The 27,838-nt window shown below is 45.8% G+C and overlaps 1 protein-coding gene across 19 annotated transcripts in view; it reads left to right on the forward strand.

The window, feature by feature from the left end:
- Nucleotides 1-27,838, forward strand: part of Dlgap1 (DLG associated protein 1) — a 792,565-nt gene that overhangs the window by 635,265 nt on the left and 129,462 nt on the right. For all 19 annotated transcript variants that reach the window (XM_075956092.1, XM_075956087.1, XM_075956089.1 and 16 more), the window contains one exon: nt 3,506-3,746. In XM_075956092.1, the coding sequence (XP_075812207.1) occupies nt 3,506-3,746 (241 nt within the window). The remainder of the gene's footprint in view (nt 1-3,505; nt 3,747-27,838) is intronic.

A 27,838-nucleotide genomic window follows, 5' to 3' on the forward strand; every position in this document is an offset into this window, starting at 1 on the left:
CCAGCACTCGGGAGGCAGAGGCAGGCGGATCTCTGCGATTTTGAGGCCAGCCTGGTCTACAGAGCGAAACCTCAATCCTGGCTGAATATTAGATAGCAGGAGCAAGGGTCTCTTTGGTGTTTTTCTGAGTGTGCCGCCATCTGTGCTGAGAACGCCACTTCACATAGATATAAAATACAGAACAGCCGAAGTAGATTTAAGGCCACTTCAGAAAGTGTCCCAATTGCAAGCCCAAAACCAGTTAGCGATTTATGAAACTCAAATAATGACATTAAAATAAAACTTCCTAACACAATGCAATCTAAAGATACTCTAAGTTGGCACTTCCAGACTGAGAACTGACTCCCACAAGGTTACTTCTGACCACATGCACACTCCGGCACGCACACCCACACACATAGCCCATATACACATGCATGCACATAAATATATATGTACATAAGTGTAACTTAATCCTTTTAAGTAAATGATGTTTTAGAGGCTGGAGTTGTCTCTAATAATGAGAGTGTCTGCCTAGCATACAGGAGTCCCTGGGTTTTGATTCCTTTTGATTGGATTGTGTACTGGATTGTTTTCAGTGACTAAAGTGTAGGGCCCAGGGATTCACACTTGGTTGAAAAAGCTTTTAAAATTGGGTAAAGTAAGTAAGCCAGGCGATGGTGGTGCACGCCTTTAATCCCAGCACTAGGGAGGCAGAGGCAGGCGGATCTCTGTGAGTTCGAGACCAGCCTGGTCTACAAAGCTAGTTCCAGGACAGGTTCCAAAGCCACAGAGAAACCCTGTCTCGAAAAAAATCAAACAAAAAAAATGGGTAAAGTAGAGGTTAGACTTGGGGTTGTTGTTAAAATATGCATGTGGAGGGTTACAAGGTAGCTTGGGGATGTCCGTTCTTAATTTTGTTAGTATTTCCAAGGATATTTGGTTATTATTATTTGTTAAGTTAGACATTTATTTCCTTTGGTTTTCTATGTCTGCGTAAGAAGAACAATCCTATTAAGAATATATGTTTAGCCTAGATGATTCAGTCAAATAAAAACAAGTCACAAAATTACATTTGCTGTATGAGTCAAGCTTTTTTAAAACTAGGAAAGAAGGTGTATAAACCCTGGGGAAAGACAGACAGCCAAGGTTAATGTCTGCAGCCTTGACAAGGGCAGTTATTTCACTTTTTTTTTTTGTGATTTTTGCTACAGCAATAATCGAGAGGGAAGAAAGCAAAGAAGTTATCGCTTGGAGCACATACATGGATAAATTGCTTTGAGATTATTTCAAGCTTGAATGAGTCACATATAAAATAAACAAACCCTTGCAGATCCTTAACCTCAGATTCTGACTCTGGCTGAGCCAGAGAGGTGGTCCAGCAAGTACTTGCCACCAAGACTGATAACCTGAGTTTGATACCTGGACTCATGTAAGAATCCAGTCTGGCAAGTTGTTCTCTGATCTCCACAGGCACACTGTGGTACACACGCAAGCGCGCACACACACATACTAATATATATACACTATATATATATACATATATATATGATTAAATATCTATATAATTTTTAAACACAGATTCAGAAAGCTAAAGAGATGGCTTAGCATGTAGGAGTGCTTGATGTTCAATTGTAAGGGTCAGAGTTTGAATCCCAACACCCATGTAACAAGCTGTGCAGTCTGAACAGACCTGTATCCTCACCCATGTAACTAGCCATGCAATCTGAACATGTCTGTATCCACATCTCTGAACTGAATAGTATAGGAGAGTATCTAGGGCTTGCTGGCATCCACCCTAAGAAAATAACAGTACAAGATTCAGAGAGAGACCCTGCCTCAAAGGTAGAGAACTCAGTATATAGCCTTGAACTCACCTGCCTCAACCTAAGGCATGCACTATAATATTAGGCTAAAATCGATTGTTGTTGTTTAATTATCTGATTTTGCTAAAAAGGTCTTTATGAATGAAAGATCTTCATGAATGTATTTATAAAGAGTTTATGGATGAGGCTAGCCTAGTGGTGTACACCTTCAATGCCAGGGCTCCAAAGGCAGAGGCAGGATCTCTGTGCGTTCATTACCAGCCTGGTCTGTATAGAGAGCTCCTGGACAGTCAGGATTCATTAAAAACCTAAAAACCTATCTCCAAAATAAGTTTATTAATTTTTTTATGAAAAGTGAAACCTGTAAGTAGTTTGAATTCTTGATAGTGCTTTTTAAGATTCTGACATATCTAGGCTTGGTCTATTTTAGTACAGAATATATCTTGCAAAACAAAATTTAAAAAAAAAAAATGTATGCTACAAGCTCTGCATTCAGTGAACTTCAGTCAACCTTGAAATTATTTGATGAGCTAGTCACTTCAAAAGGCAAAGGAAAATAGCTTACAAAAATAGTAGTTGCTAAAAAGTTACACTGAAATGCACGAACCATGACTACAAGCCAATAAACTTGGCCCCATGTACACATAAGGGGGGCTGAAGAACAGAGCCGGTGATGAAATGCTTACCCAGCAAGAGGCCCTGGCTCCCATCCCCAGCTTCTGTCCCCAGCAATGCAAAATAAAAGTAAGTTAAGTGGAAACAGTAAATAGAATTATCAAGAAGGCGTTGGGCCAAAGCTTCCTTCCCATCCTGAATTTCTTCACTGCTCTCCTTTGATAGGAGAGGTAAAGAACACATGCACAGAAGTGTGCAGGTGTGTGTTCCAGAGCAAGAAGGTGGAGTCTCCCTCTGTTGCTCTCCACTGATTTTTTTGAAGCAAGGTCTCTCACTGAAATTGGAGCTCCCAGATTGGCTAGGCTGGCTGGTCCATGAGCTATCAGGATTTGCCTGTCTCTGACGCCCAATGCTTTATCCAGTGCTTCTGTTACAGGTGCATATAGCCATGTCCGGTGTGGTGGTTTGAAATCAAATGGCCCCCAAAGGTTGTGGCACTATTAGGAGATGTGCAGTGGGTGTGGCCTTGCTGGAGGAAGTGTTTCACTATGGGGTTGGGCTTTAAGGTCTCATATGCTCAAACCCCACCCAATGTCTCAGTTCACTTCCTGTTGCCTGTGCGATGTAGAATCTCAGCTGTCTCTCTAGCACAGTGTCTGCCTGTTTGCGGACAATACCCTGATGATAATGGACGGAACCTCTGAAACTATAAACTGCCATCTCAATTAAATGTTTTCCTTGATAAGAGTTGCCAGGGTCATGGTGCCTCTTCAAACCCTAAGGCACACCACTTCTCACTATAGGTACTGGGAATTCAAACCCAGGCCCTCTGGCTTACAAAGCAAGAGGTCTTGCATGCTGAGATCTCTTCCCATCCCCAAAGCTGTCTTCCTTAAAAATGTCGTCTATTATATTACCAGCTAGATGCCACTGACTTAGAATCTGTGGCATAAAGGAAATAATACACATTGGAATGATACATAACAGAGGCTGCCCGTGCGGGGAATGAAGTTTCCAGATAGTAGGTGGGAGAAGCTGGTGGGGAACGGCCAGCCAGGTGTTTACTATCGTGTTTGTGCCCACAGGTGAGCGAGATGGAGGTGAACGGACAGTTCGAGTCCGTGTGTGAGTCTGTGTTCAGCGAGCTGGAGTCTCAGGCTGTGGAAGCTCTCGACCTGCCCATGCCTGGCTGCTTCCGCATGCGGAGCCACAGCTATGTGCGGGCCATCGAAAAGGGCTGCTCCCAGGACGACGAGTGCGTCTCACTGAGGTCGTCCTCCCCTCCCCGCACAACCACCACGGTGAGGACCATCCAAAGCAGCACCGGTGAGTGAGCCAGGAGCCCCAGCCTGGCCGTCCCGGAAGTGGGTAGCTTTGCTGTAGTCACGTGGTTGACAGTAACAAAATTCCACCTGTGTGCCACATAGAAAAACAGTCTTCTCACATGACCCCACCCACGCCTCCCGTCATTCTCACATGCTCCTCCCTCCATCACCGTGGTAAAACTCCACAGGGACAGCTACCGCCCGCCCTCCTCGGGCTGAGACTAACCAAAAACACTTGCTTCTTGGAGTCAGCCTGATTTCTTTTTATTCCAAGGTAGCCATGGTGTGACTCTTCCAGGAGACCTAAAATATCCTGTTAAAATTCAAAAAGAAAAAAGAAAAAGAAAAATGGATGGACCAGTAACACTGACTAGGCATTTATGAAGTATTTTTTTTTACAACAAAAAGATTTATTTCATTAGTTTAAACCCTGCTATATAGAAGCAGCTCCTCTCTTTTGACTGTGATTTTGCAGGGGAACTGTATTTTTACGGGCAAATTTTTGATGCAGAGGCATGGGAAAGCTTAACTAGTTTCCATGGCACTGGACGCTGCATAGTAATACACCCTTGAGCTGTGTGTGACTGAATAACAATTGAGCGCCACGAAAATCCCTCCATTTTAGCCGGGTTTCCCTTTATGATTGAATTCAGCCTCACTCCAATAAAGTAATTCTACAAAAACACCACAAACGTAAGAGTCAAGATAAACAGTGACGAATAAATTAGAAACGCCTACCCCAGAATATCATATTAATAAATGATGAGAAAACTAGAGATGCCCATACCAGGATATCATATTATTCTGTGTTAGTGCTAGGGGCACCAGTGCCCGCGTTAGCCTGGCGTGGTGAGCATGCCTGTAATTCCAGTCCCAGGGAGGCTGAGGCAGGAGGACCATGAATCTGAGTCAAACACTTCATACTAAAACCTCTCAAAAACATGTAACCGCAGTAACTGTCATTTGTTCTAGAATTTCTGAAGGCTTGCGTGATAAATCCTCTGAAACCCCTACTAACTAGAGGTAACAGTTGACCTAAGGATTCGTTAAAAAACCCATAGGAGCTGAACAAAGATTTTTGGCCATGACGAACTGAGAAACGCTGCTAGCTTGAACGGCTCCACGCCGTGAGCCCGGCCAGTCATGTCCAGACTGCAGAGTGTGGATGAGATACTCAGTTCTTGGTAGGCAATCTCTGAGAGCAGTGTCGGGCGATGCTAACGAAACAAGGGTGATTCACGAAGCCTTCAAAATGTCTTTCAAACATCAGTCACAGAACATTCTGTATGTTTAATGTCGTGCCGTACATGTGTGGTTTTGAAGGTCTGCTCTCTCCTGCAGCTTATCAGTGTGTGTCTGCTGGTGTTCCCCGTTCCCCCACCCTTACCCTCCGAACAACCCTTCCCCGGTGCTGGTCCCATTCCTCTCTAACAATCGCATCGCCTGCCAGACAAAACCAGTCCTTAAATGCACATAATTTAGAGCGTAGCCCACTTGGACCTGGAAGGAACTGTGAAGGAGAGGCTCTCTCCAGCTTGCTCCTCCCTATCGGGGACAGGTATGGAGATAAAGTGGCAAGGAGACTCTGGCTGTGTCCTGGTCACCTCTCAGAACGGTTGTGGCTTTTTCACTAACGGACAGTGACTTGTGGTCTCCAAGGTCTTCACGGCAGTTCTCAGCTTCACAGACACTCACTGCTGACTCTGCCAACTCCCCTTCTCTGGAGACCCACAGAGTTCAGACAATAAGGTTGCCAAATAAAAGCCAGGCTTGCCAGTTAATACCAGATAAATAGTAAGTAATATATAAGAAACCCAAATATGGGACAGGAAAAGGAACCAGACTCTGGGATCTTGTAACATGGAAGGAGTGAAAATGAGAGTCACCCACACACTAAAAACAAAGCATGCAAAGTTGGGACCTCCATTCACTGGCTGACTTCAGCCTGACGGCCCAGAGGTGACCAGGCTGTTTGCTTGGACAAAGGAAGTGTCAGACTTTCATTAGGTTTTTGGTTGGTTGGTTGGTTGGTTTTTGGGTTTTGGTTTTATTTTTTAGAGCGGGCTAAGGTAATCATCAGTTGTTGACAGGCACAGTTTTAGGAGGTATTTTCCTTTTTATGAGCAAGCATTCTGCCCTTCAGGCTTTGCAGACTGTCAGGAAGTGAGTTACACTTCAGCGGCTGAGTTCCTCCTGCGACTGAGCCCCACGTCCAGCGTAAATGTCCCGCCTGTGCTTGGGGACTAGTCATTGGACCATTAGGACTTTCAGGGCTGTTAAGTCCCACCTGCCGCTGGCACCTTTGTCTTCACCTCATGGTTTGGTTCCATTATAATAAGGATGAGGGACTGTAGGTGCCTGAGCTGGCAAGAAAGCCGAAGGGCGGGATAAGCATACCCACTCCAAAGGGCAGCGGACAAGATTTCACCCTGTGTTATGGACTTGGACAAAATACAACTAAACGCAGAGCTGAATAGAGTCTGGCTCAAAGGTCACAGCAACAAAAGGGACATGATATGGGGACAAGGATGCCAGGCCTTTTATCCCATTTTAATGATACATTAGCTAGCCCATGGGTCCTAGGAAAGAGTCAATGGCTTTTAGCAAAAGCAGTCTCCCAGCTTCTAAGAGGTTACCTAGACAACGCTATCATAGCCCACAGGCCAGAAGCATTAGCTCCGGTAACCCAGATAGAAGCTGATAATTCATTGCTCGGTTGTGACCTCCAACATTGGTAACTATTGGCCCACTATACAGGAATGCTAGGATTCTGCTAGGCAGGTTGTAGAATGTCTGAACTGATGGGGGGGGGGGTTGTGGCAAGAGGTCCCCTGGTATTACCATTGTGCACCCATCTCAAACCCTCCTGGGTTTAGCTTGGTTGCGGGGAACTCCTGATCCCTAACATTCTGGCCTTGTGACCTCATCTAGTATTTGATGACCACAGTGATGTAAAGGCCTTTCATTCATTTATCTCTTGCCACTGTGCTGTGATCCCTGCCTACCTCAGCTAATAATGACATTGAGGCAGTATTTGGAGTCTTTGGGGTCTCTGCTAGAATCAAGCATACCTACAAGGGTGTCCCATATCATCCCACCCCGCCTCTGAGTTGACCCGGGGGGGAGGGGGGGCTGTAACAGGAGTCCCCTGCATGTGAGACCCTCCCAGAACAGGGACAGCAAGTGAAAACCTCAGAGACAACTGCACCCTCTCCCCTGTCCCAAGTGCGTGCAGCATCCACCTGCAGCTCTCTAGGTGAGGCACTCCAAGCTCTGTGATTCGCTCCAGCTGAGGGAGAGATGCGCCGTGCCGGGTTTTCACACAAGGCAGCTGCCGGCTTCACTCTTAATCATCAAATATCACCATTAACTAAATCATCAAACACAACGTTAACCAAATATTATGGAAAAAGCAAATGGCTTTAAGTAAGAAAATCATTACAATGGGTTCTGAGCGAATCTGATATTTAGGAGCACAGCATGGGAGATCCCAGTAGTACATTTCACGGTCTCTCAATCTCATGGGTTTGTCCTCCCTAGTCCCCACCACATCGCCTTCCCTTTTCCCAGTGTATTGGGGTTTCTTGTTCGTTTTTCTGGTTCTAGTAGCTTCTTTCTCAGTCTGAAGCAGCCTGCTTGGGTTAGTGAACATGATAGAGATTCCCGCTTTGACTTCTCCGCCTTTGCTCTTTAATCATGGATTCTCCTAACAGATTGGATGATGGCTAAACATCCTCTCTCCAGAAGAACGATCCCTTTTTCTCATCTGCTACTATGTTTAAGACTGCTGTCATTTTTAAGAGTTTGATTTTGATGTCTGTCCATTTTAGCCCTCGGCATGTCCAACAAGATGTTCTGTTGATCTTTTCTCTTCTGGCCTTGCTCTTTATGCATATTTGCTCAGCCAAATCATAAACAAAAGTCCACAGAGGGTGCTTATGCTACACAGAGGAGTCACGCAGATGAGATCAGTTATAAGTAGCCATAGGGACCTTTTAGTCATGATGAGGTGGGGAGGGAGGACCACGTCTGCGCAGATCATCAGGGAGGTAGTGACCTTTCTTTATGCTTCCACTGATTTATCAAATTTCTAGTTTATCTATGAAAGAATCAGGCATTTCTCTAAGCTCATAATCCACTTCAGTCACCCAGATCACTTTGAATCCAATAGATTGGATAAATTTCTAATGACTCTCCAATTCTGTGGGATGCTCTCTATCGCTTTGATACAAACGCATATTGTGTCATCAGTTGTGACAATCAATATTATCTACCACACCCCCCCAAACAATTATTGTTTCTTCATGGTAAGAATATTTATCTGAGCTGGACTTGGTGGCTCTCACCTTTAATCCTAGCATTTGAGAAGCAGAAACAGGCAGATCTCTGAGTTCAAGGCCAGCTTGGTCTATGAAGCAAGCCTGAGGCCAGCTAGGACTACAGAGAAATCCTGTTTTGAAGAAACCATACCAAATCAAAACGAAACAAACAAACCAAAGAATGCCTGCTCTGAAGTATGCAATCCCTGTTATTTTGTTACAAGCAGCCTGCAGGACACTAGGGCTTTGCAACTTTCCCTCCTCCTGTGTTAGGTGAAATAAGCCAGACATAAAAAGACACATGTCACATGTTCTCACTCATATGTGGAGTCTGAAGAAGGTGAATCTCACAGAAGTAGAGCACCGAACAGTGAACAATGGCACAGGCTGAGAAGATGGGAGGGGGAGGGGGTGGACAGAGCTTGATCAACCTGTCCAAGGTTTTATATATTTGGCTAAGATTAGAGCTATGATAGGAAAGTAAATTTTTTTTAAAAAAAATGAGATACTTAGCTTCATGGCTGAGAAAAATGTTCTTGCTTCATTCATCTGAATATTTTGGTAAAAAGTAGATCTTGGTGACCCAAATAAACCCTGATGTCCCCGCACAGTGATGGATTGAGCCTACTTCTTACAGAATACACCAATGCATATCAGTATATGCATTTAAGGGTAGGTTTTCTTTTTAGCTAGGCAAACTGGCATCTCGGCAGGCCCTCTACCTCTGAGCCCAGATTGACAACTGATGATGGCAAAACCTGAATAGGACATCATATTCAGGTGAAATATGACATCACAGCCGTATGTGGTCACATTCCAAAGACAGAAACATGGTAATAAGTGTGTAAGAAAAAAAAATCAATAGCGGAACATACCTATAATCTCAGCACTTCAGAGGGCTAAGACAGAAAGATTACAAGTTCAAGACTGGACTGGGCTATACAGGAGACCTTGTTTCAAAAAGGGAGGAGGAGGAGCAGGGGGTAGTGGCCACAGCAGGCATTGGGGCTCCAAGTGGACAGAAAAATCAGGATTAAAAACCCAGGTCTTCTGAAAATAGCCCTTTGCACCTCCAGGATGCTCTACGAAGTCCATGATTATAAATTTAATGCGGATTTCTTTGTATGTAAAGTGAGGTTAGAATGGAGCTTCTCATCCCAGACTTAGTGAAGTCTTCAATTTCAGAGTCGTTTCTTCCTGCCGGGCACTAAGTTAATTAATAAACTTCCAATAAAGCAGCCGGGGAACGTTCAGAAGCTCACAGCCAGATAGCAAACAGAAGCCTTCCAAACAAAGCCCCTTTGTGTTTTATCCAAGATAAAAATCAAGTAATATATGTCTGGCCCTTGCCTGGCCGGGTTCCTGCTCTCTGCTGATGACGTCTCTGTCTCTGAATCTCTCCACATAAAGCGGGACATCTGCCTACACACTCCTTGGGAAAGTTAGGCAAAAAGAAAGGAAAAAAAGAGCAACATTACTGGGGCAGCCCACTCGCCTGTGATATAACCCATCCCGGTATATTTTCTATCAGAGAAAATTGGCTGATAAACTCAGAAGACTTTGCTTTAGGTTCCCCTTTTGTCTTTGGAGCACTTGAGATGGGATTCCTCCAAAGCATTAAAAAATCATGAGCGTACAAACATCCTGGCTGACACAAGCACAATTTAAAATATGGAGAACACCAAGTGTTTTCATCTCACCCGGCTATTCTGAGTATGAAAGTCATCTCTTGAGAGCGGAATGTCCATGCCTTAATAGCCAGCCCAGGGTCCCTCTACCTTTGCCCAGGGAGGATTGCCATGGGCAAATAGTGAAGGATCCCCATGGGGCTTCTGAGTGCCGGGAAGTGCGGTGAGACTCAGAAAAGATTAGTGGGGAAGCAATCTGCAAGTTACACGTCGGAACGCCGCCACTGCGGCTGGGTTTCAAAGCTCGGTCCGGTTTAGTGGCTGATAATGGTCATAGCTAACCTCCACACACACACACACACACACACACACACACACTACTGAACAAAACTGTGGACCAACTGCTTGATCATCCCATGACATCCTAACAAATGCTCTATGACATGTGTGTGATATTATCTTCATCATGCAGTTAAAAAATAAGGATGGCAGAGACGGCGCAGCAGGTAACCGCTTGCTAAGGGGCTTGAAAGCCTGAAGGTCTGGGTTAGACCCTTGGGACCCACTTAAAGGTGGAACAAGAGAAGCAACTTCACAACATTGTCCTCTGACCTCCACACAGACCCCAGAGCACTTACACACACACACACGTGTGCGCACACACAGAGTCACGTGTGTGCACACATGCACATAAACATACACAATGATGATGATGATGATGATAAAACATTAACATTTTAAGAAAATTAACAATTTACACACTTTGATCAAGTCTCGTAGCTACACATGACAATGAAAGCTCTCAAATTATTTCTATAATTTTTTTAAGATAGAGTATACTCTAAAGTAACTTAACAAAGTCTGTTTCTATCCTGAGAAGCCCGGGAAATTTCCCCTTATTTTTTTCCTCTCATAAATTTAGCTCATGCCACACTGAAACCTGTATCTTCCTTAAAAGTTTCTGAAAACCTCTGTTTTATACAGAGAAATTGTCAGGAGGACCTCTCTGGGTTCCAGGATAACCTGGGCTACAGAGTGAGTTTCAGGACAGCCAGAGCTACACAGTCACTCTCCCCACCTTGGAAAAAACAAAAAGGAAAAAGAAAAGAAAATGTTCTGCCCACGTATTATTACCACAGTCTCTGGTGTTGCGTTGCCTGTGCAATGGCTGTTTAAAGGTGTTCGAAATAGAGAGAAATGTAAATGAATAAAGAAATAGCCTATAAAAAGGAAGCACCCTCTGGGTTTAAAATTTCCTATCACATTTTGTTGTGTTGATAGTGTGATAGATTTTAAGATCAAATTCCAGTCCCCGTTTGCCACAGCTCTGTCAGGCAGCCTGACTGGAAAAAAGAAGTTTCTGCCAACCAGTATGTAAACCAAGCAGGTGGCAAATGCTGCTTTGTGTGGCTGTTGAAAAAGACAAGGGTCTCTCCGCCCTTGTGCCAAGTAAGAAGAAACGTCCTGTGGTAATTTTATCCTGACATGACAGGTCTTTTTATGGAACCGGGAAGCAAAGGCACGAGATGACCCAGTTACAAAGGTCAGACAACACAAATTAGTCAATTAGGGTTCTTTAACGCCATGACTTGTCAGATGAAATTTCCAAATAAAAATACTGATCTGAAAATATAGCACCTAAAATCTTACCATTTTCCTTTCTATCTATAGACATCGTTGTAAAATAAAGAAACTTTCTGATCGAGGCTGGCCTCCAGTGCACTATGTAACCAAGAATGACCTTGAACTTCTGAGCCAGATTCCTCCTCTGGATTGCTGGGGTGCAGGCATTCAACAGCACACCATTTACAGGGTGCTTAGGCTCAAACATAAGACTTTGTCCATGCTGGGCAGATACTCTGCCAACTGTGTTAACCCCAATCCTCAGAAAGTGATAAAAAAAAAAAAAGCATTTTAGACAAGGGACCAGCAAGAAGAATAGGGGACAGGGAAGAAGGGTTAAAAAATGAAATATGTTGTATGGGGGGTGTCATATGAAAATCAGTACTCTGTATGATAACTTTAAATGACTGTAAAAATAAGTAAGTTTCTCCTCTACTCTGAAAGATCGGTAGATACTAGACAGGTAGGCACATAAGTAGCTAGTCAGTCAGTCCCGATTCACAGTGGCAGTTCAGCTGGAAACCATACCTGTAATTAACACTGATATTAAACAATTCTCTAAAGCCCCTTTGATGTTCAAAGCGTTCCTATCTCCAGGTGGTGAAATCAAGGCCGGAGGTTTTGAATTTCTGCTACACCCCTCAAAGTGACTTTCACCTCAAAGTGACTGAGTGTCCTTGATTGAAAACAGAACTAAGGAGTACCAGGACCTTGCCCCATTGGCAACTGAAACCATCTTACCCTTGTTTAAATGATAAATCAATGGCCGTGCAGCCACAGGTGCTTCTTTGCTCTCTGCCGATACAGTGTTGCCCCTATCCACTGTTTCCCTACCTCTTCTTCCCGTTATCAGTATCTTTTCATCCACTTTCTGTATTCCATTGTATAACCCACCTACCCACCCCAAATCATTTTAAGAGGACTTTGTTTTTCTCCTCTCTACAATGCCATTTGTGGCCAGAGGATCATGGGACTTTAAATGTTTGCTTTTGTTATTTCATTATAAAGCTTCCGTCTGTCACCTTTTGTATTAAACTTTTTATTTTCCGCATAATGGCAGTTGGATGTGGCGTGGTGATGCAGGCCTATACTCCTCGCAGGCTTTTGAGAGTTGGAGACAAGCGAGTTCTAGAACAGTCCACACCACACAGCTAGATTTGATCCCAAGACAAGGGAGGGGAGGAAGAAGAACTGTGGATTTTTAGGAAATTGCAAAGACTGCAGAGATCCTTGTAATGCTCCCATTTCCTCCAGGAGTGACATGGCACCCAGGTGGTTCTGTAACACCAAGGCAGGATGATATGGGTGCAATCGGAATGAAGAATTCATGTCTAGTCACTGGTGTGGGTTCCCATAGCCACCATGCACTCAAGATAGAGATTCATTTCATCATCATAAAGATCAACCACTGTCCACCTTCCGCCAGTTTAAATGAAGTTTGTAGAGCGCATGTTTGACGTGCTCCAAGAGCTAGGTCCAATACACGGCACCAGAAGAAAAGAAAGAGGGGAAAGGGGAGATGAGGAAGAAACGTTTTCATGATTCATGATTAACTGAGGTCTCTCGAGTTCGGTTCCTCTCAGGGTAGTTGAAGCCATTCCTACTTGCTTTGTCGTTGTTTCTTTTAATTATAAGAATTCTAAGATGAACCAAAAAAAAATAGCTAATAGTGGAAATCAGAAAAAAAAAAGAGTTTTCTTCATGTAGCCACACTGGGAAGAGGTACAGAGAGATTCAGTGACTCCTCAGTCCCGTCTTCATCTTCAGGGTCTGGAAGTGACATTAAATAGACATTCAAGGCTATACACATCTAAGTGGTCCTGGGCAGGGTGTGGTCCTGTCCACCACTCACTCATCCTTGACTGGGCTTCGGGTTCTTCCTATGGTGGCTGGCCTAACAAGTTGTTTGAGCTGTGGACTCTTTCCCAGAGCTGACCTCTTTGCAGCATGAGATTCCAAGGGAAATTCCTTCTTATTTGGGGTTCACTGTTCCTACAGTCCGATTGAGATACAAGCCTGTTACAGTCCCTCACTTTCTGTCTTCACACCTCCATCTTGAGATGGAATAAGTCTAGACCTGCAACAATATAATAACCAGAATGCAAGTAAGGGCCAAGCTTGGAACACAGTCAGTGCCGGGGGCCTTGGATAGAACCATTTCTCATGACCTCTAGGCTTTTAGATTTCTGGGGAGAGGCTGAAACAGGCAGCTCCGTCCTGTTGGTTTGAGGCAGGGTCTTGTCAGGAAGCCTAGGCTAGTCTCAAACTTACAATCCCCCTGCTTCTGCACCCAAGTGCTGGGGTTAGAGGTAAGTACTGCTGTGCATAAAAATCATTTTTAAAACATCCTTCCTTTGCCCTCCTTGACTCTCATGGTGCCGGCTATTGAGGTTCTGTGGATTTGGAAGGATTTTCCCTTTAGATGTCAGTTAGCGGTTCATTTACAAACCGCAGCTGCAGGTGGCCTCTGAGAGAATGGAGCTGGGGAACAAAGGGCAAAGCTACATCCACCCAGGCCCCGCTGTCCTGAAAACATAAATCCAGGTCTTTGTAATTCTTGCTCTGATGAAAGTAAAGATCTCAGAGACGGTGCCCTGTTCCAGCCAGCAATGCTCCCTGAGCAGTCATGGCGGTCCACGGCCATGCTATAACAACAGCGCGGGCCAGAGAGCTTTTCAGAAAACAGGAAAAGTGAAACACGAAGTGGGGGTGTGGCAAACCATGGCCGCTGCTGTTCATGCGATGGCTGGACATGTAGCCCAGAAGCAGAAGGAGAAGACTCAATGTTGATAAAGCTACACTAACAGCAGCACTAAGGAGTCTCTTCGTGCAGCACAGCACAGCGTTGAAAACACCGGCTCGTGCTACCCTGCATCCTGCACAGCCTCTGTGCTCCCCCTCCGGTAGTGTTGTCCTCCGCAGCTGCTCCGCCCCACCCTCTCAGACCTCTCTCTTGACTGGGCCTCCCTGCCCCCTTCCTCCTGTCCCAGGGGCAGCTCGAGGGCCTTGGGCCATTTCTCATACATTCTAACAGCTCAAGCAAAACATCAGAATAAAGCAGCCAAATCAAAACAAAGCCAGGCTAGACGGTTGTCCCATTTCTAATACATGTGCTTCCAGAAATCCGTCTCTATGTGAGATAATACGGCGTGGATAAGACCCCAGAAATCACAGGCTCGCATTTCACCAGAAAAGGACACAGGTGGCTGATGCTTCTCAGCCAGATCTTGTAAGATAAGTCACTTCAGTGGCACTGTGAAGCCTTCATCCAAGCAAAGAGAATGTAAATCTGCAGGGTTATGTACTGAATTTCATATAATTTTATTTGGGGGTGGGGGTGGGGTGGTCTGTGCATCTGTGCAGTGGTCCATGCAAGCCTATATGGATGTCATAGGTCAACATATGGGTGTCTCCTTATTTCTCCACTTTGTATTTTGAGAGGGTCTCTCGCTGAAGCCATAACTCACCATTTCAGCTAAGCTGGCCGGCCCAGTATCCAGATGTCCCTGCCCCCTAACTCTGGGATTGCAGACATGCACAGCACACCGAGCTTTCGCATGGGGTCTAAGGATCCAAGCTCTGGTCCTCTCGCTCGTCCAGCAGGCACTCTACCTGCCAAGCCATCTCCCCAGCCTCGTGAGCGTAGTTTTAAAGCCCAGTTTTAAACAGTACATCCGTGGATGCCTTTAAACCTATGAGCACGTCTACCGCGCTTGCTCCTGTCGAGTGCGTCTAACAGAACAGATTCCCTCACTAGTGATGAGCACACCAGTCTATCCCCCTGAGCTTCGTGGCCTTGCCGTTAGCTTTAGTGTCAGTTTGTGTCTCATCCAGAGCCACCTTTAGGGGTTGTACCTCCATCCACTACAAACACTAGACCTCCATCCTTGTGTCAGACAACTTGCTGAGATAACCAGCCTACAAGAGAGGGGTTATTTTGGCTTGTGGCCGCCTGTGGCAAGACAGTACATCATGACAGGATCATATGGCAAAGCAAAGCCCTCATTTCATGGGCAGGAAGTAGAAAAGGAGAGAAAAACGGATTAACGTCCACAGTCTCCCTTAAGATCAAGCTGTCAGGGAACTGAAGTTCGCTCTCCCCATAGGCTACACATCCTATGGATTCTGCTACCCAGCACCACTAAGCATCAAGTTGTGTGCTGCCCAACACGGGTGCCGGAGACTGAACTTCGGGTCTTTGCATGAATAGTACAGTCTCCTAACTGCTGAGCCATCTCTTCAAGGGGCAAGGGCCTTCAAGGACAGTGTAGGCCTGAAGTGATGTACTCAGATTATATTCATTACTGACACACAAAACTCTTTCCGCTAAAAACATAACAAGATTGTGTATCTTTACAAAGTTGTGAAGACGCTGCCTGTGACTCCCGCTTCAGGAGAATCCAACACCAGTGTCCTCACAGGCCCCTGAATTCATATACACATTCTCACATGTGTGCCCACGTAGAGACACATAATTAAAACTAAAATAAACCTTTTTACAGAAAGGGGGCTCTGACATACCTATAGGACCCAGGTCAGCTTCTCCCCAGAGAAGCATTCCCATCATCAGGAACTGGACACTTCCACACAGAACCAGATGCTATGCTCTCTCTCAGTGACCTTGGTTTTCTCATATGATTCAAAATGGACAGTCACCTTCAAAGTCACCTTTATCTTCGGTTTTCTCATACATTCCTTCTCTCTTTCCACTGGCGTGTCATAGGCTAAAAGATAGATCCAGACAAGTAACTGAAAATTGATTTAAACTAGCTGTCAGTTCTGGGCCTTCTGCAAGGTATTCAAATCATGGCACACCCACTGAACAGCTGCAGCATATCAGGCCTTCCACAGATAGCATGGCTTAGCATCACACACCACAGCAAATGGTGGACCATCAGATACTTAGTACGTCGCACAGGCTGTAATGGGGGGCATCTCCAAGCAAGGTCCTCATTCTAAGAACAGAAGTGCGAGCAAATTATATGTCAGTGACTTGCTGATTGCTCCAACTCCCTCCAAATCCACCACCCCAGCACCACACACCTGTTTCACCCCGCGAGGCAATTACAACAAGCTGACGGTTCTGACTGCTAGCGAGCTACTGAGCTACCCTAACATTTCCTCGCTCCCCCTTTCAAGCCAAACCCTCCTCTGGCTTTCCACGTCTTTCCAGTTGCCTGAGTGCCGTGTTCACAGGCCTCAGCTCCATCCATCTCCATTGGACCCGTCCTCACCCCTCCCCTTCCTTACCTTTCCTCAGGTCCTGCAGAAGGTGATCAGTTACAACTGGATAGCGCCAGACCAGCTGCTAGAGTTGTGGGTGGGAAGGAAGGGAAAGGAGACCGAGGGTCAGTAGAATTGTCTTGATTCGAAAATAAGCCTGACCATACTCCCAGATTCTGCTTCCTGTGCCCTGATCTGACCTCCTCCGTTTCCTTATGAAGCTTGCTTGAATCAGAGCCCATTGGCTAGTTGGAGAAAAATCAGATCATGCAGATATCAGCTCTTAGTATGAAGGCTTTATGATACCATCAGATACCTCAGGAGACCTCTATGGGCACTAACAGGAGGACCAGGAGAAGTAGGGACCCTGGTAAGACTTTGCAGCGGAGCCCTAGGTGGCCAGGAGCTTAAGGACCCATTTCGGGTCAACAGATTCTGATAGCCTTTCTAGAAGGGCAAATCAGACTGGATCGTGAACTACTGAGAGCGTAGGTCCTGCAGCCAACTTGGTCCCAGGCTCTACGAGTCCAGGCTTGTCCCCAACCACAGTGTCTTCTAGTATGAACCTTGCTGTGGACTAGGGGTCCTAGAAAAATCCAGAAACTAAACAAGCCCCTTTTCAAGAGGAACTGAGGGTTTGTGGAGTGCTGGAAAGCCATTTGGTAAATGTTCATCCTGGCTTTGCTGCCTCGGTAGTTAGAGAAGAGCCTGTTAGACACCAAACTTCTGTCCCTTAACTGGCTATGCCCTTCACTCAGAACCCATAAGCCATAGATCCTTCAAGCCCATATCACATACATTGGCTTTATTTATAGGCCAATATATAGGGAGCTGATTCTAGGGCCAACCCTACCCCAGTAGTCACCTGCTCAGGGAGTATGCTCAAGTCCCTTACCTAACATGGTATCATATTCAAATACAAGCTATGCACACCTTCCCATATACTCTCATTTAAGTCTGAATTATTTATCATACCTTAAGTAATACAAGTGTTAGCCAAGCAGCTCTTACATTCTTATTATTTGGTAAATAACATTTAGGACAGACGCAAGGGGATTCTTTCTCCAATTTTTTTTAATCTGTACTTGGTTGACTCTGCAGACAGAGGCAGCAGAATCTATATTGTTTTACATATATATTCCTTTGTGTTTATTCCCATAGTAGCATCTTCCCGCCCCCACCACTATACCAAAATGCCTGAGGCAACCAGCTTCATTGCTGGAAAGGTTTACTTCGGTTGACTGTTTCCTATACTCACATGGCCCTGTTGCCTTTGGGCCTACAACAGCACAGTACATTGTGACAAAAAATTTGAAGGGTCCTGTTCACTGTGTGGCAACTGGAAAATAAAAAGAGGCTTGGGAAGAAGGGGGCATCCCAATCCCATATCACCAGTACCTAGCATCCTCTAACTAGGCCCCTGCTCTTAAAGGCTCTGACCGCCTCTCAGGCTGGGGCTAAGCCTTAACTGTATGGACTTGGTGTGGGGAGAAGGCAGGGTTCTGGCCTGACCCTTACCACCTCCTTCCCAATAGCCCATCATCCTAAAATCACATGATCGCAATCAGACAGATTTATGTCTTATTCCCAACCACAGTCAACATAGCCTATTGTGTGGGCAGGCCACTGGGGTCACTTTCAGATAGTTAATGTATAAATGGTCTCACCTGGCCTCATGTGGGTAGGTGTTTTACTTTTGTCCACATTTTCTCTTTGTTCCCATGGATCCGCTCTACATAAACATTACATGAGCAGGCCAGTTCACCTAGTTATTCTTAAAACACGATTCTTATCATTCACGGGAGCTGATTCACGTCTCTGATGAAAGCAGGCAATCACAGGGCTCATTGTATGAGAGGCACCAGCTCCAGGCTTTCTTCTGCCTTTATTGTCCCCAGCTGGCAGCTTCTTACCAGATTTAAGCAAACCAGGCACTGCCTCCTTGGTTTGCTTGCTTCCTTTGGTGGGGCTGAGGGAATCGTGTCTGTAACCAAGCCCTTGCCATTCCATTGGCCTCTGCTGGCCTCTTGCTGCCCTCACCCCATCTCCTTCGCAGCTGCTGTTGTACCCATCTCTGCCCTCCTCCTGAGTGTGTTCCCCCCAGGACACCTGTGACAGGTACCACTCACCTGGGCAGCACACCTACAGAGCTGCAGTTCTGCCCTTTGTGAGCCCAGCAAGCTTGCTCCCGTCCTGCCCCAGGCTCTAACAATGCTGCCTCCTTAGTCTGCCCTACCAGCTCCCAACACGCCCATCCCCGGTTCCACCTAGAGTCGGCTTTCTTTATCTTCAGGGCACTTCCTGCTGCCTGAATTGACAACTCGTGCATCTGACATAGTGAGATCTATCCACCTATCCAGAGAGCTTCTCTTACTGCTATATTCTCAGATCTTAGAACCTTGACATCAGATATTTTAAAACATCTGCATGGAGCCAGGGCATGGTGGTTTATACCTTTATTTTCTAATACTCCAGCTGAAGCAGATGGAGTCTTTGAGTTGGAGGTCTGCTTGGTCAACATAGTGAGTTCTAAAAAAAAGCCAGAAGTGAGACTCTGTTTCAAAAAAGAGGGGGGTTTAGACACCCACATTCCTTCTGCAGTGGGGGAGCTTGGATCAGAGTGGAAGGAATGAAAGGAGAGAAGTGAGCCCTCTGGAAATCCACCAGGGAAGGTGAGACTTGTGACTTCTCCAAGGAGGCTTGGGCCACAAGTCTCCGTAGCATCTTTTCTAAGTGTCTTCTCTTTCCTGTAAGTGGGGAATGAGAGAGCGTGTGAGCGGTCTCAGGTCATGGTAGTTTATCTCTCCTGCTGTAAATGAAGGGCCATGGATATTTATTAACACAGATCCATCCACATTCTCAGCTGTGTGTCCCAAACTCGATGACACTGTGGTCATCGAGATACTGCCCCACCACCACCACAATCCAGCGGGTAATCTGAGCTTCTCTGTAGCTGGTGACGATAACCCACTCTCAGTGGATCAATTTGCTTGAGTGACGATTTAGAGAGGAAACCAAATTCTGACCTGCACTGACCCTTTAGGATGCAGGCACGGGAGAGTGCACCTCTATCCCCACACTGCTTCTGATTCCAGTGTTAACCAGGCCTGGCAGATAGAGAAATAAAAGGAAAAGAGGACTACCAAGTCTTGTTAGCCATCTGCTGTCAAGACACACAAACACACCTCCCTACCAAACCCACAGAAGTCCAAATTCCTTCTATAAAATGGTGGTCATGAGCTGGAGAGATGGCTCAGTGGTTAAGAGCACTGCCTGCTCTTGCAAAGGTCTTGAGTTCAATTCCCAGCAACCACATGGTGGCTCACAACCATCTGGAATGAGGTCTGGTGCCCTCTTCTGGCCTGCAGGCATATACACAGACAGAATAGTGTATACATAATAAATAAATAAATATTTTTTTTTAAGAAATGGTGGTCATTACCATATAATCTACATGCTTTTTCCACTATCTCTAGATGTTTAGAATGCAAAATAGTACCTAATATTGGACAGCAAGAGTAATAGCATTCATAAGGCCGCAGGTTAAAATCCCAGCACCACAAATAAAATAAAACAAATGTTCTGTAAGCAGTTGCTGTGCATTAATGCTTAGACAATAAGACAATAGCTGCAGTTCTGACTCAGTGATTGAGAGTGTGTACTGCTCCTACAGAGGACGTAAGTTCTATTCCCAGCACCTCCAGCTTCAAAGGATCTGCAGCCTGTGGCCCCTGGAGGCATCCGCACTCACAAACATATACATATCCACACATAGACACATAATTAATACAAAAATAATGACAAGAAAATTTCTGTCCTTGTTCAACACAAACGTTATCTTTTCCCAAATAATTTTAATCCAATTCCAATAGTTGAAAGGATCCAGAACCTTTGCTGCAGAAGGCTGACTATACTCTTTAAGCACTCAGACTAGAAACCACCGAGCATTGCTTTGTACCAAACTTCAAGTTCAAGACTAAGATGCCCACCATGGTAAGCATCATGACTGCAGGTGTGAGTATCCTGGCAGGGAACCCCACCTCTTCATACCTATACCACGTGCAGGGAACCCCACCTCTTCATATCTATACCACGTGCAGGGAACCCCACCTCTTCATACCTATACCACGTGCAGGGAACCCCACCTCTTCATACCTATACCACGTGCAGGGAACCCCACCTCTTCATATCTATACCATGTGCAGAGAACCCCACCTCTTCATATCTACACCACGTGCAGGGAACCCCACATCTATGCCGTATGCTAAGTCCTCAGTTTCTGCACTGCTGATTTATCATGGCAGAGTCCTGTAGGACCCAGTACAGATGTACATGTTCTCTGTATAATGAATGGGGACCAAAGCCCATGGGGACCTGACTCCCTGAATAATCCTGACAGGGTTTTACACTGTTGACTGCTACAGTTATTTTCAGCTCAATTTTGTTGGAATTCAACTCCAGCTTATCAGATCAAAGGACCTGACTCGGTATTGCTGACTGATTACTGGTGTACAGTAATGGGTTCTTGGAAAAAGAAATACATACTCACGGGAAGCCAGGCGTGGTAGGTCATAACTTTGATTCCAGAACTTGGGAGGCTAAAGAGAGAGAACTGCCTCAAGTTCAAAGCCAGCCTGGGCTACGGTTAGATTCCAAAATAAAATAAGGAACTAATGAACCATTCAGACGTAAAGCATGCTTATACTGGCTGGTAGAGGTGGGTTACTGGTCAGCACAGACTGGAGATGGCTCTGCAGTTAAGAGCATTTCCTGCTCTTCGGGAAGACCTGAGTTTGGTTCCCAGAATCCGCATCAGTCAGCTCACAAGTGCCTGGAACTCTATATGGCGTAAACACATACACACACACACACACAATGATAGACAGATGATAAATTAGACAGTGAAATCAATTTTAAAGGGAAATAGGCAAACAAATGCTAGGCTCTTCACAGCTTTATTTCCACAGAATATCCGACTTCCTCTGTAATGCCCTGGTGGCATTCAGTTCTCTGTTTGAATTCAATTCTCCTCCTGAATTTCATAGCAAAATTTCTTTTTGCCCACATTCTTCATCCATTGGTATTAACAATGTTGGCGTTCTTCTTAATGGAAATCTCTACCAAGTTCTTATTTAGAACTTTTTTTCCTAACCGTAATATATATCAGTCCCTCCCCTTCTTTTCTATATGGTAGATGTCAGATTCCTTATATGACTGAACCCACATATCTGTGTGTGTGCATGTTTGTGTGTGAGTGTGTGTGTGTGTGTGTGTGTGTGTGTGTGTAAAATATTTTGATTCTAGAATGTCCCAGTGTGTTGCAGAGGGCCTGCTTGTTCATCCCGGCCACCCAGCTAGCTTAGCCACGAAATAACCACACAGAAAACTGTATTAATTAAAACACTGCTTGGCCCATTAGCTCTAACTTCTTATTGGCTAACTCTTATATATTAATTTAACATTTCTATTAATCTGTGTATCGCCATGTGGCAGTGGCTTGCCGGGAAAGATTCTGATTCTGGAAGCTCCATGGAGTCTCTCTCCTACTCTGCCTTTCCTCCCAGCATTCAGTTCTGTCATGCCCGCTTACCTAATAATTTCTGCCCTAGGCCAAGGCAGTTTCTTTATTCATTAACCAATGAAAGCAACACACAAACAGAAGGACCTCCTACACCACCAGCGCGCTTGAGTTTGAGCATTGAGTTCCAAACTACTTACTGTTTTGGGAAGCTGTGGAGTCTTTAGAGGTGAGGCCAAGCTTCAAGAAATAGGCCACTTGGGGTGGGTCTTGGGTGTTATTCCCCAGCCTTGCTTCCGTCCTGCCTCTGCCATGTGATCACCATGTGAGGCCACTGTTCCCTCCATGGACTAACCCACCACTCCGGTCAGCATGCCTTCCCCATCATGATGGGCCATGTCCTTTGCACCTGTGAGCTCAGCAGATGCTCTCCTCAGGGGTTTGTCATGGCAGCGAGAGAAGTGAGTCATGCGTACAGCGTGATAGAGATTAGTTCACTAGTGAGGCACAGTAAGAGATTAGTAATAACTAGTAATGAAATATGAACCAGGCACAGTGGCCATCTCAGGAGTTAGGAGGCTCGAAGAGGAGAAATGCAAATCCAGGGCAAGACTGAGCAACGCACCCTGACAACAGTCAAGGCCAGGGAGCACGGCTCATTGGTAGACTTCTCGCTTGGCCTGAGTGCATCCCTGACACCAAAACAAATTAATTGAGTTGTATACTTCTGGAACTTTCCAGTTACATTCTGTTGACTTCCAGTAACCAAAAACCATAGAAATAATGAGACCAGGGTAAAGTGAGGGCTTGTTTTCCTGCATTTCTTGTTTCCTTGGCCTTGGTCTCAGACCAGAGTCCCAGTTTCTCTATGCATCCAGATGAAATGTCATTCAGCCAACCATTGGCCTTATTTCTGCATCTCCCATGTACAAGTATTCAGTGTGCTCTGTCATCATACTGCCCTAAGTCAGAGTCAATATTTTCACTTTCAGAGTCCCCTCAATTCCCATACTATGTGTGTCCGATTCCCACTAAGAAACACCTGAAATAATAACTTCCAAGGAGGACAGGTTTCATTTGGTTCATGTTTCAGAGATGGCAGTTAGTTATCAGTTAGCTTAGTTAGGGCGTGTGGCGGTGAGGCCCACACGACTCCACACGGTGGGGCAAGGCACGGATCAGAGAGAGTCAGGAAGAGCTGGCATCCCAATATGTCCTCCAAGGATATACCTCCAATGACCTAACTTCCTTCCATGAGGTCACATCTCCTAAAGGTTCTGCCGTCTCCCAATAGTATCATAGAGTAGGAACCAACATGGGGGAGGAGGCCTTTGGGGACATTCCTGATGCAGAATATAATACGTATCTTTAAGTACTTTGGGTCAGAGACATTTCATCCTGTCTTCCACCATCTCCATATTGCCTTTGCCCTGGCACTGGCTGTATGTGAACTCTCTGGACAGGCCAAAGGGAAGGGTCCAGCCTGTGTGCACGGGGCACATCAGTCTCCTGAGGCTGGGAGCCGAAGGCCGCATCTGTGCACATCCTGTAGGCTCCGAGACTGGTGATAATGGCATGGTGGCCGCCTGGTGTATCATCCAAACCAGGACATTTTTGAGAGGAGGGGGGTGGGAAGGGAACCACTAATGACTATACTGGGGTAAAGGTCATTTTGAGTGTAGAACTGTATTAACGTTGAAGTCCCTCCGTGAAACTGTGTTCCGCTGTTCTGGCTGATCAGTCTCTTGGTAAGGAACTGCTCCGTGGTTAGAAAGGTGGCACATTCAGCGCCATGTTTTTGGCATCCTGTCAAGACACAGTCTGTAACTCCTTCCAGCAGATAATATTGCTTAACTGTGGCCAAAGAAAAGCTGGACTGTGTTTAAACCCCCAGAAGTTTCCCAGCGAGCAAAGCAGTCTGAAACATTGGAAATGTTTCTCTCCCCAAAAATAAATTGGACTAATCCCTCCATTTATTTTAGATTCTCTTCAGATAACCCCACAGATGGATTGCTGAAGTCACCATGCCAACAAATCTCTTTGGCTCAAAAAAAAAAAATTAGAGAACCATACCATATTTATGTGTCTTTCTCTTCTAATGAGTATCTGAATTTCTCTGTTGGGTGTGGTGATACATGCCCGCCCGTAGATACAAGCCCGTAGTCCCCAACACTTGAGGGACAGAATGGTTTAAGGCTAGCCTGAGCTACATGGGGACCATATTAACCATCCTGGAAAGAAAAAAAGAAGGAGAAAAAAAACTGGAGCTCATGAGATGAGTCAGTGGGTGAAGGCACTTGCAGCCAAGCCGGAGGACCTGAGTTCCACCCCCAGGACCCACGCTGTGAGAACACTGACTCTCACAAGTTCCTTGGGTTCTATAAATGCACCATGGTGCCCATGTATACAGATGCTAAAATGAATGGATGAATGGATGTATGGATGGGTGGATGGATGGATGGGTGGATGGGTGGATGGGTGGGTGGGTGGGTGGATGGGTGGGTGGATGGGTGGATGGGTGGATGGATGTTAAAATTTTTATCTGACTTTCTTTTTCCTGTTTATTAATCACATTCCATCCTGTATTTTTTTAACTGAACTACCAGAAACAACTCTTTGGTCAGTCACTCCTCTGTCCTCTATCGCCTCATTCTAGAACCCCAGAATGTAGTACTGTAAATGCGAATTATTCCCATTTACATGGGTTCGTGTCTTCTATCTTTACCCAAGTTGACTACCCAGAATATCTATCCAAAAGGCATTCAAGAACGATACTAATAAATCCTGGAGATGTTTGTCCTAATTGCAGGCATCCCACCAGGTCTCACAACAGCAACTCAGTAAACACACAGTCCGGGTAAACCCTGGATACCATCCCTTCCTGAAGGTCCTTGTGACCCCAGGCTGCTCAGCTGGCTTTATAAATCCTACTGTTCTCTCAGATCTTTTGATTTAGAGTTCTGTAGAGGAAATTGAAAGAAAACCTAGCCATGGATTCCCAAACTGGCCACTTCACTTTGAGTTATGAAACTAGCATTTTTCATAATGTAAGAGAGAACGCGCACACCCAGAGAAAGCCATATGTCCAGACAACACCACTCTTGCCAACTTCCGGAGCCCCTCCAGGGAGCTCTGCGGACTTGCCTCTGGAAACGGAGAAACGTAGTAGGGCGGATCAGCGGCCACCACCTTCCCTGTGAGCTTGGCATCCGGCTTTTATATTTCAAAAGCGTCTGTCCCTAGGTGCTTACAGTTTTACAAAGCAGCCAGAATGTTCCCGGCTGTACCATTGCCCACAGAGACCGGTGCTTGGTACTCTGAGGAATCGTCAGATCGGAGGCCAGGCGTGAAGGGAACCCTGGGGAGGAATTTGTGTACTGTAGGCTCAGTAATCGCTGGGGATACGCTCTGCTAAGGGCTTACTCGCGTGCAAGGCCGACCTCTGGTGGTCGCTATGTGTATGTGCATGGGGAAAGAGCGAACACCGGCTGTAAGTCAGTCTGTAAAGTTCGTTTGCGCAATTAAGGGATGCCCAGAAAATGAGGAATGTATCCGTAGCTGGTGAGCTTCCTTCTAAAGGAAAAGTCAGTCACAATGAACGGCGTCACCCTGACGCTACCCTTGGGCCATCAGATCTGCTGCCCCGTTCCTCTCTCTAATCAACTCTGACGATTTGTGTGTCTTATTTTGCTATCGGTTACTGAGCAATCTTCCCAGCACGTTGAAGATTCTGCAGTCTGGAGCCAAGGATCTATGGTGCCATGGTGCCTTGATCCACCATCTGGTGCCTGGGTCCCCATCCTCCCTCCTGATCCTTTCCTTAAATGGTTTTGTACGCAGCCATCACTATCAGGCCCTCACCTTCTCAAATCCCAGGGTGCTCTGCTCTCACAAAACCAAAAGTACCCTCCCAATAGCCCTTGCTTCTGTTTGTCCCAGCAGGCAACCTGATTTGTAAGGACAAGTTCCCAACTTGTGTTCTTAGGGCTTGGATTGCTAGCTAGCCTCTGCCTCCCTATCCTGTGTTCTTGCTTTCTGAGTGGGCTGCTGCCTGCTACCCAGCAGCCCCGGAAGCCAGAGCCAACTTCTCCCTTTCCTATCCATCTCCTCAATCCTGGCAGCAGCGGCCCAGCCAGCAGCCCCTCTGGCTTCCTAGAGATTCCAGTTTGTCCCTGCTCCTAGTCCAGCGGATGTGTCCTTCAAGTCTGGACCCTCTTGCCACCCAGGAGCTATATATAACCCTAATGGCTGCTACACACCAGCCACGTGGTTGTACTGGTTGCTTCTTGGATGATGTATTGGTTCCCACAGCCTGCCTCACTCTACTGACTTAGGCCGTCCAAGAAGTTCAGACCCCTAGCTGGGCATGGTGATGCATGTTCGTAATCAAAAGACAAGATGGTCACAATTGAAGGCCAGCTTGGGCTCCATAGTATGACCCTGTCTCAAAACAGTAACAACAGTAACCAAAAGAGCAGTCAGGGTTCCCTGCCCTGTGGTAAGTCCTAGGTCCTCCCCCCTCCGTCCATATCTTGGAAGGTGAACATCCAAACTGGCTAGGCTCCCACCAAGCCAGCACATTAAGTAGGATCAAAACCCCATGCCATTGTCCTTGGCGTCTCATCAGCCCTCATTGTTCGCCATGTTCAGAGAGTCCAGTTTTATCCCATGCTTTTTCGGTAACAGTCCAGCTGGCCTTGGTGAGCTCCTCTTTGGACTGGAGAGGGAGGGGGAGAGGAGTGGGGGGAAGGGGAGAGGGGTGGGAGGAGGGGGAGAAGAGTGGGAGGAGGGGGAGAAGAGTGGGAGGAGGGGGAGGGAAATGGGATGCTGGGAGGAGGTGGAAATTTTTTTTTTTACTCTCCTTTTATCAATAAAAAAAATAAAAAACAGAATTAACCTTTAAAAAAAAAAAACAGTAACCAAAAGAAAAAAGTCATGTCTTACCATGCTCTGACCTAGGGGTCCATCCTTTCCTGTACTGGAAACGTCTTTGCCATGCAGTACAAATCCAAAGAGTGTGGTAATATACAGCCCTCAATATTGGCTTCTCCCAGCCTTCTCCGTTCCAATAAGGTGTGTACAACCCAGTACTATAAAGCATGCCTACCATGTGAGACCTAAAACAAGAAGCTGGCCATGTGCCATAATGACAGTCCACGTAAAGAACCCGAGGTGACCATGCACACATGGCATCCTGGTGTTCAGTGGGGAGAAACAGAATGATCCCTGGTGTTTGCTGGCAAGTCGGTCTAGCCAAATTGGTGAGCATGCAGTTGTGGTAAAATAAGGTTGAGAGAGATAAAGACACAGACGTTGTCTGCCCTCTCGTGTCCACACACACACAACAAGCTGGATGGTGTAGGCAAAACCAGTGCTGGGTGTTGGGTGCCCATGACACTGAGAGCCCAGCAACCTCCTCACTCAGTATGTGTTCCCTGTTGTCATCTTCAATAAACACATTTCCCATGGATGAAAATCCTCCCACTTTGAATGTGTTAGGGCTCCGTGATCTGAGCTGTAAGGCCACAGAGGAATCGCAGCCTTGTGAATAATTATATACCAAGTTGTAATAAGTCACTTGGCCTGGGCTGTCTGGGTTTCCCTTTTCTCTTGAGCAGAAATCTGCCCCACTAATCTGACTGGCATAGATCTACGCTGTGATTGCTCTCACTCTAAAACCCATTTCCTAAGTAGTTTCTGTAATGGACTGTGTAATTCAGTGTTTTTCATTTTCCAAGGTGGAAAGAGGAAAACCAAGTGTTAGGAACTACACAATGGTTCA

This window comes from Microtus pennsylvanicus, chromosome 22 (genome assembly GCF_037038515.1).
Source record: "Microtus pennsylvanicus isolate mMicPen1 chromosome 22, mMicPen1.hap1, whole genome shotgun sequence".
In the NCBI taxonomy this organism is placed as follows: domain Eukaryota; kingdom Metazoa; phylum Chordata; class Mammalia; order Rodentia; family Cricetidae; genus Microtus; species Microtus pennsylvanicus.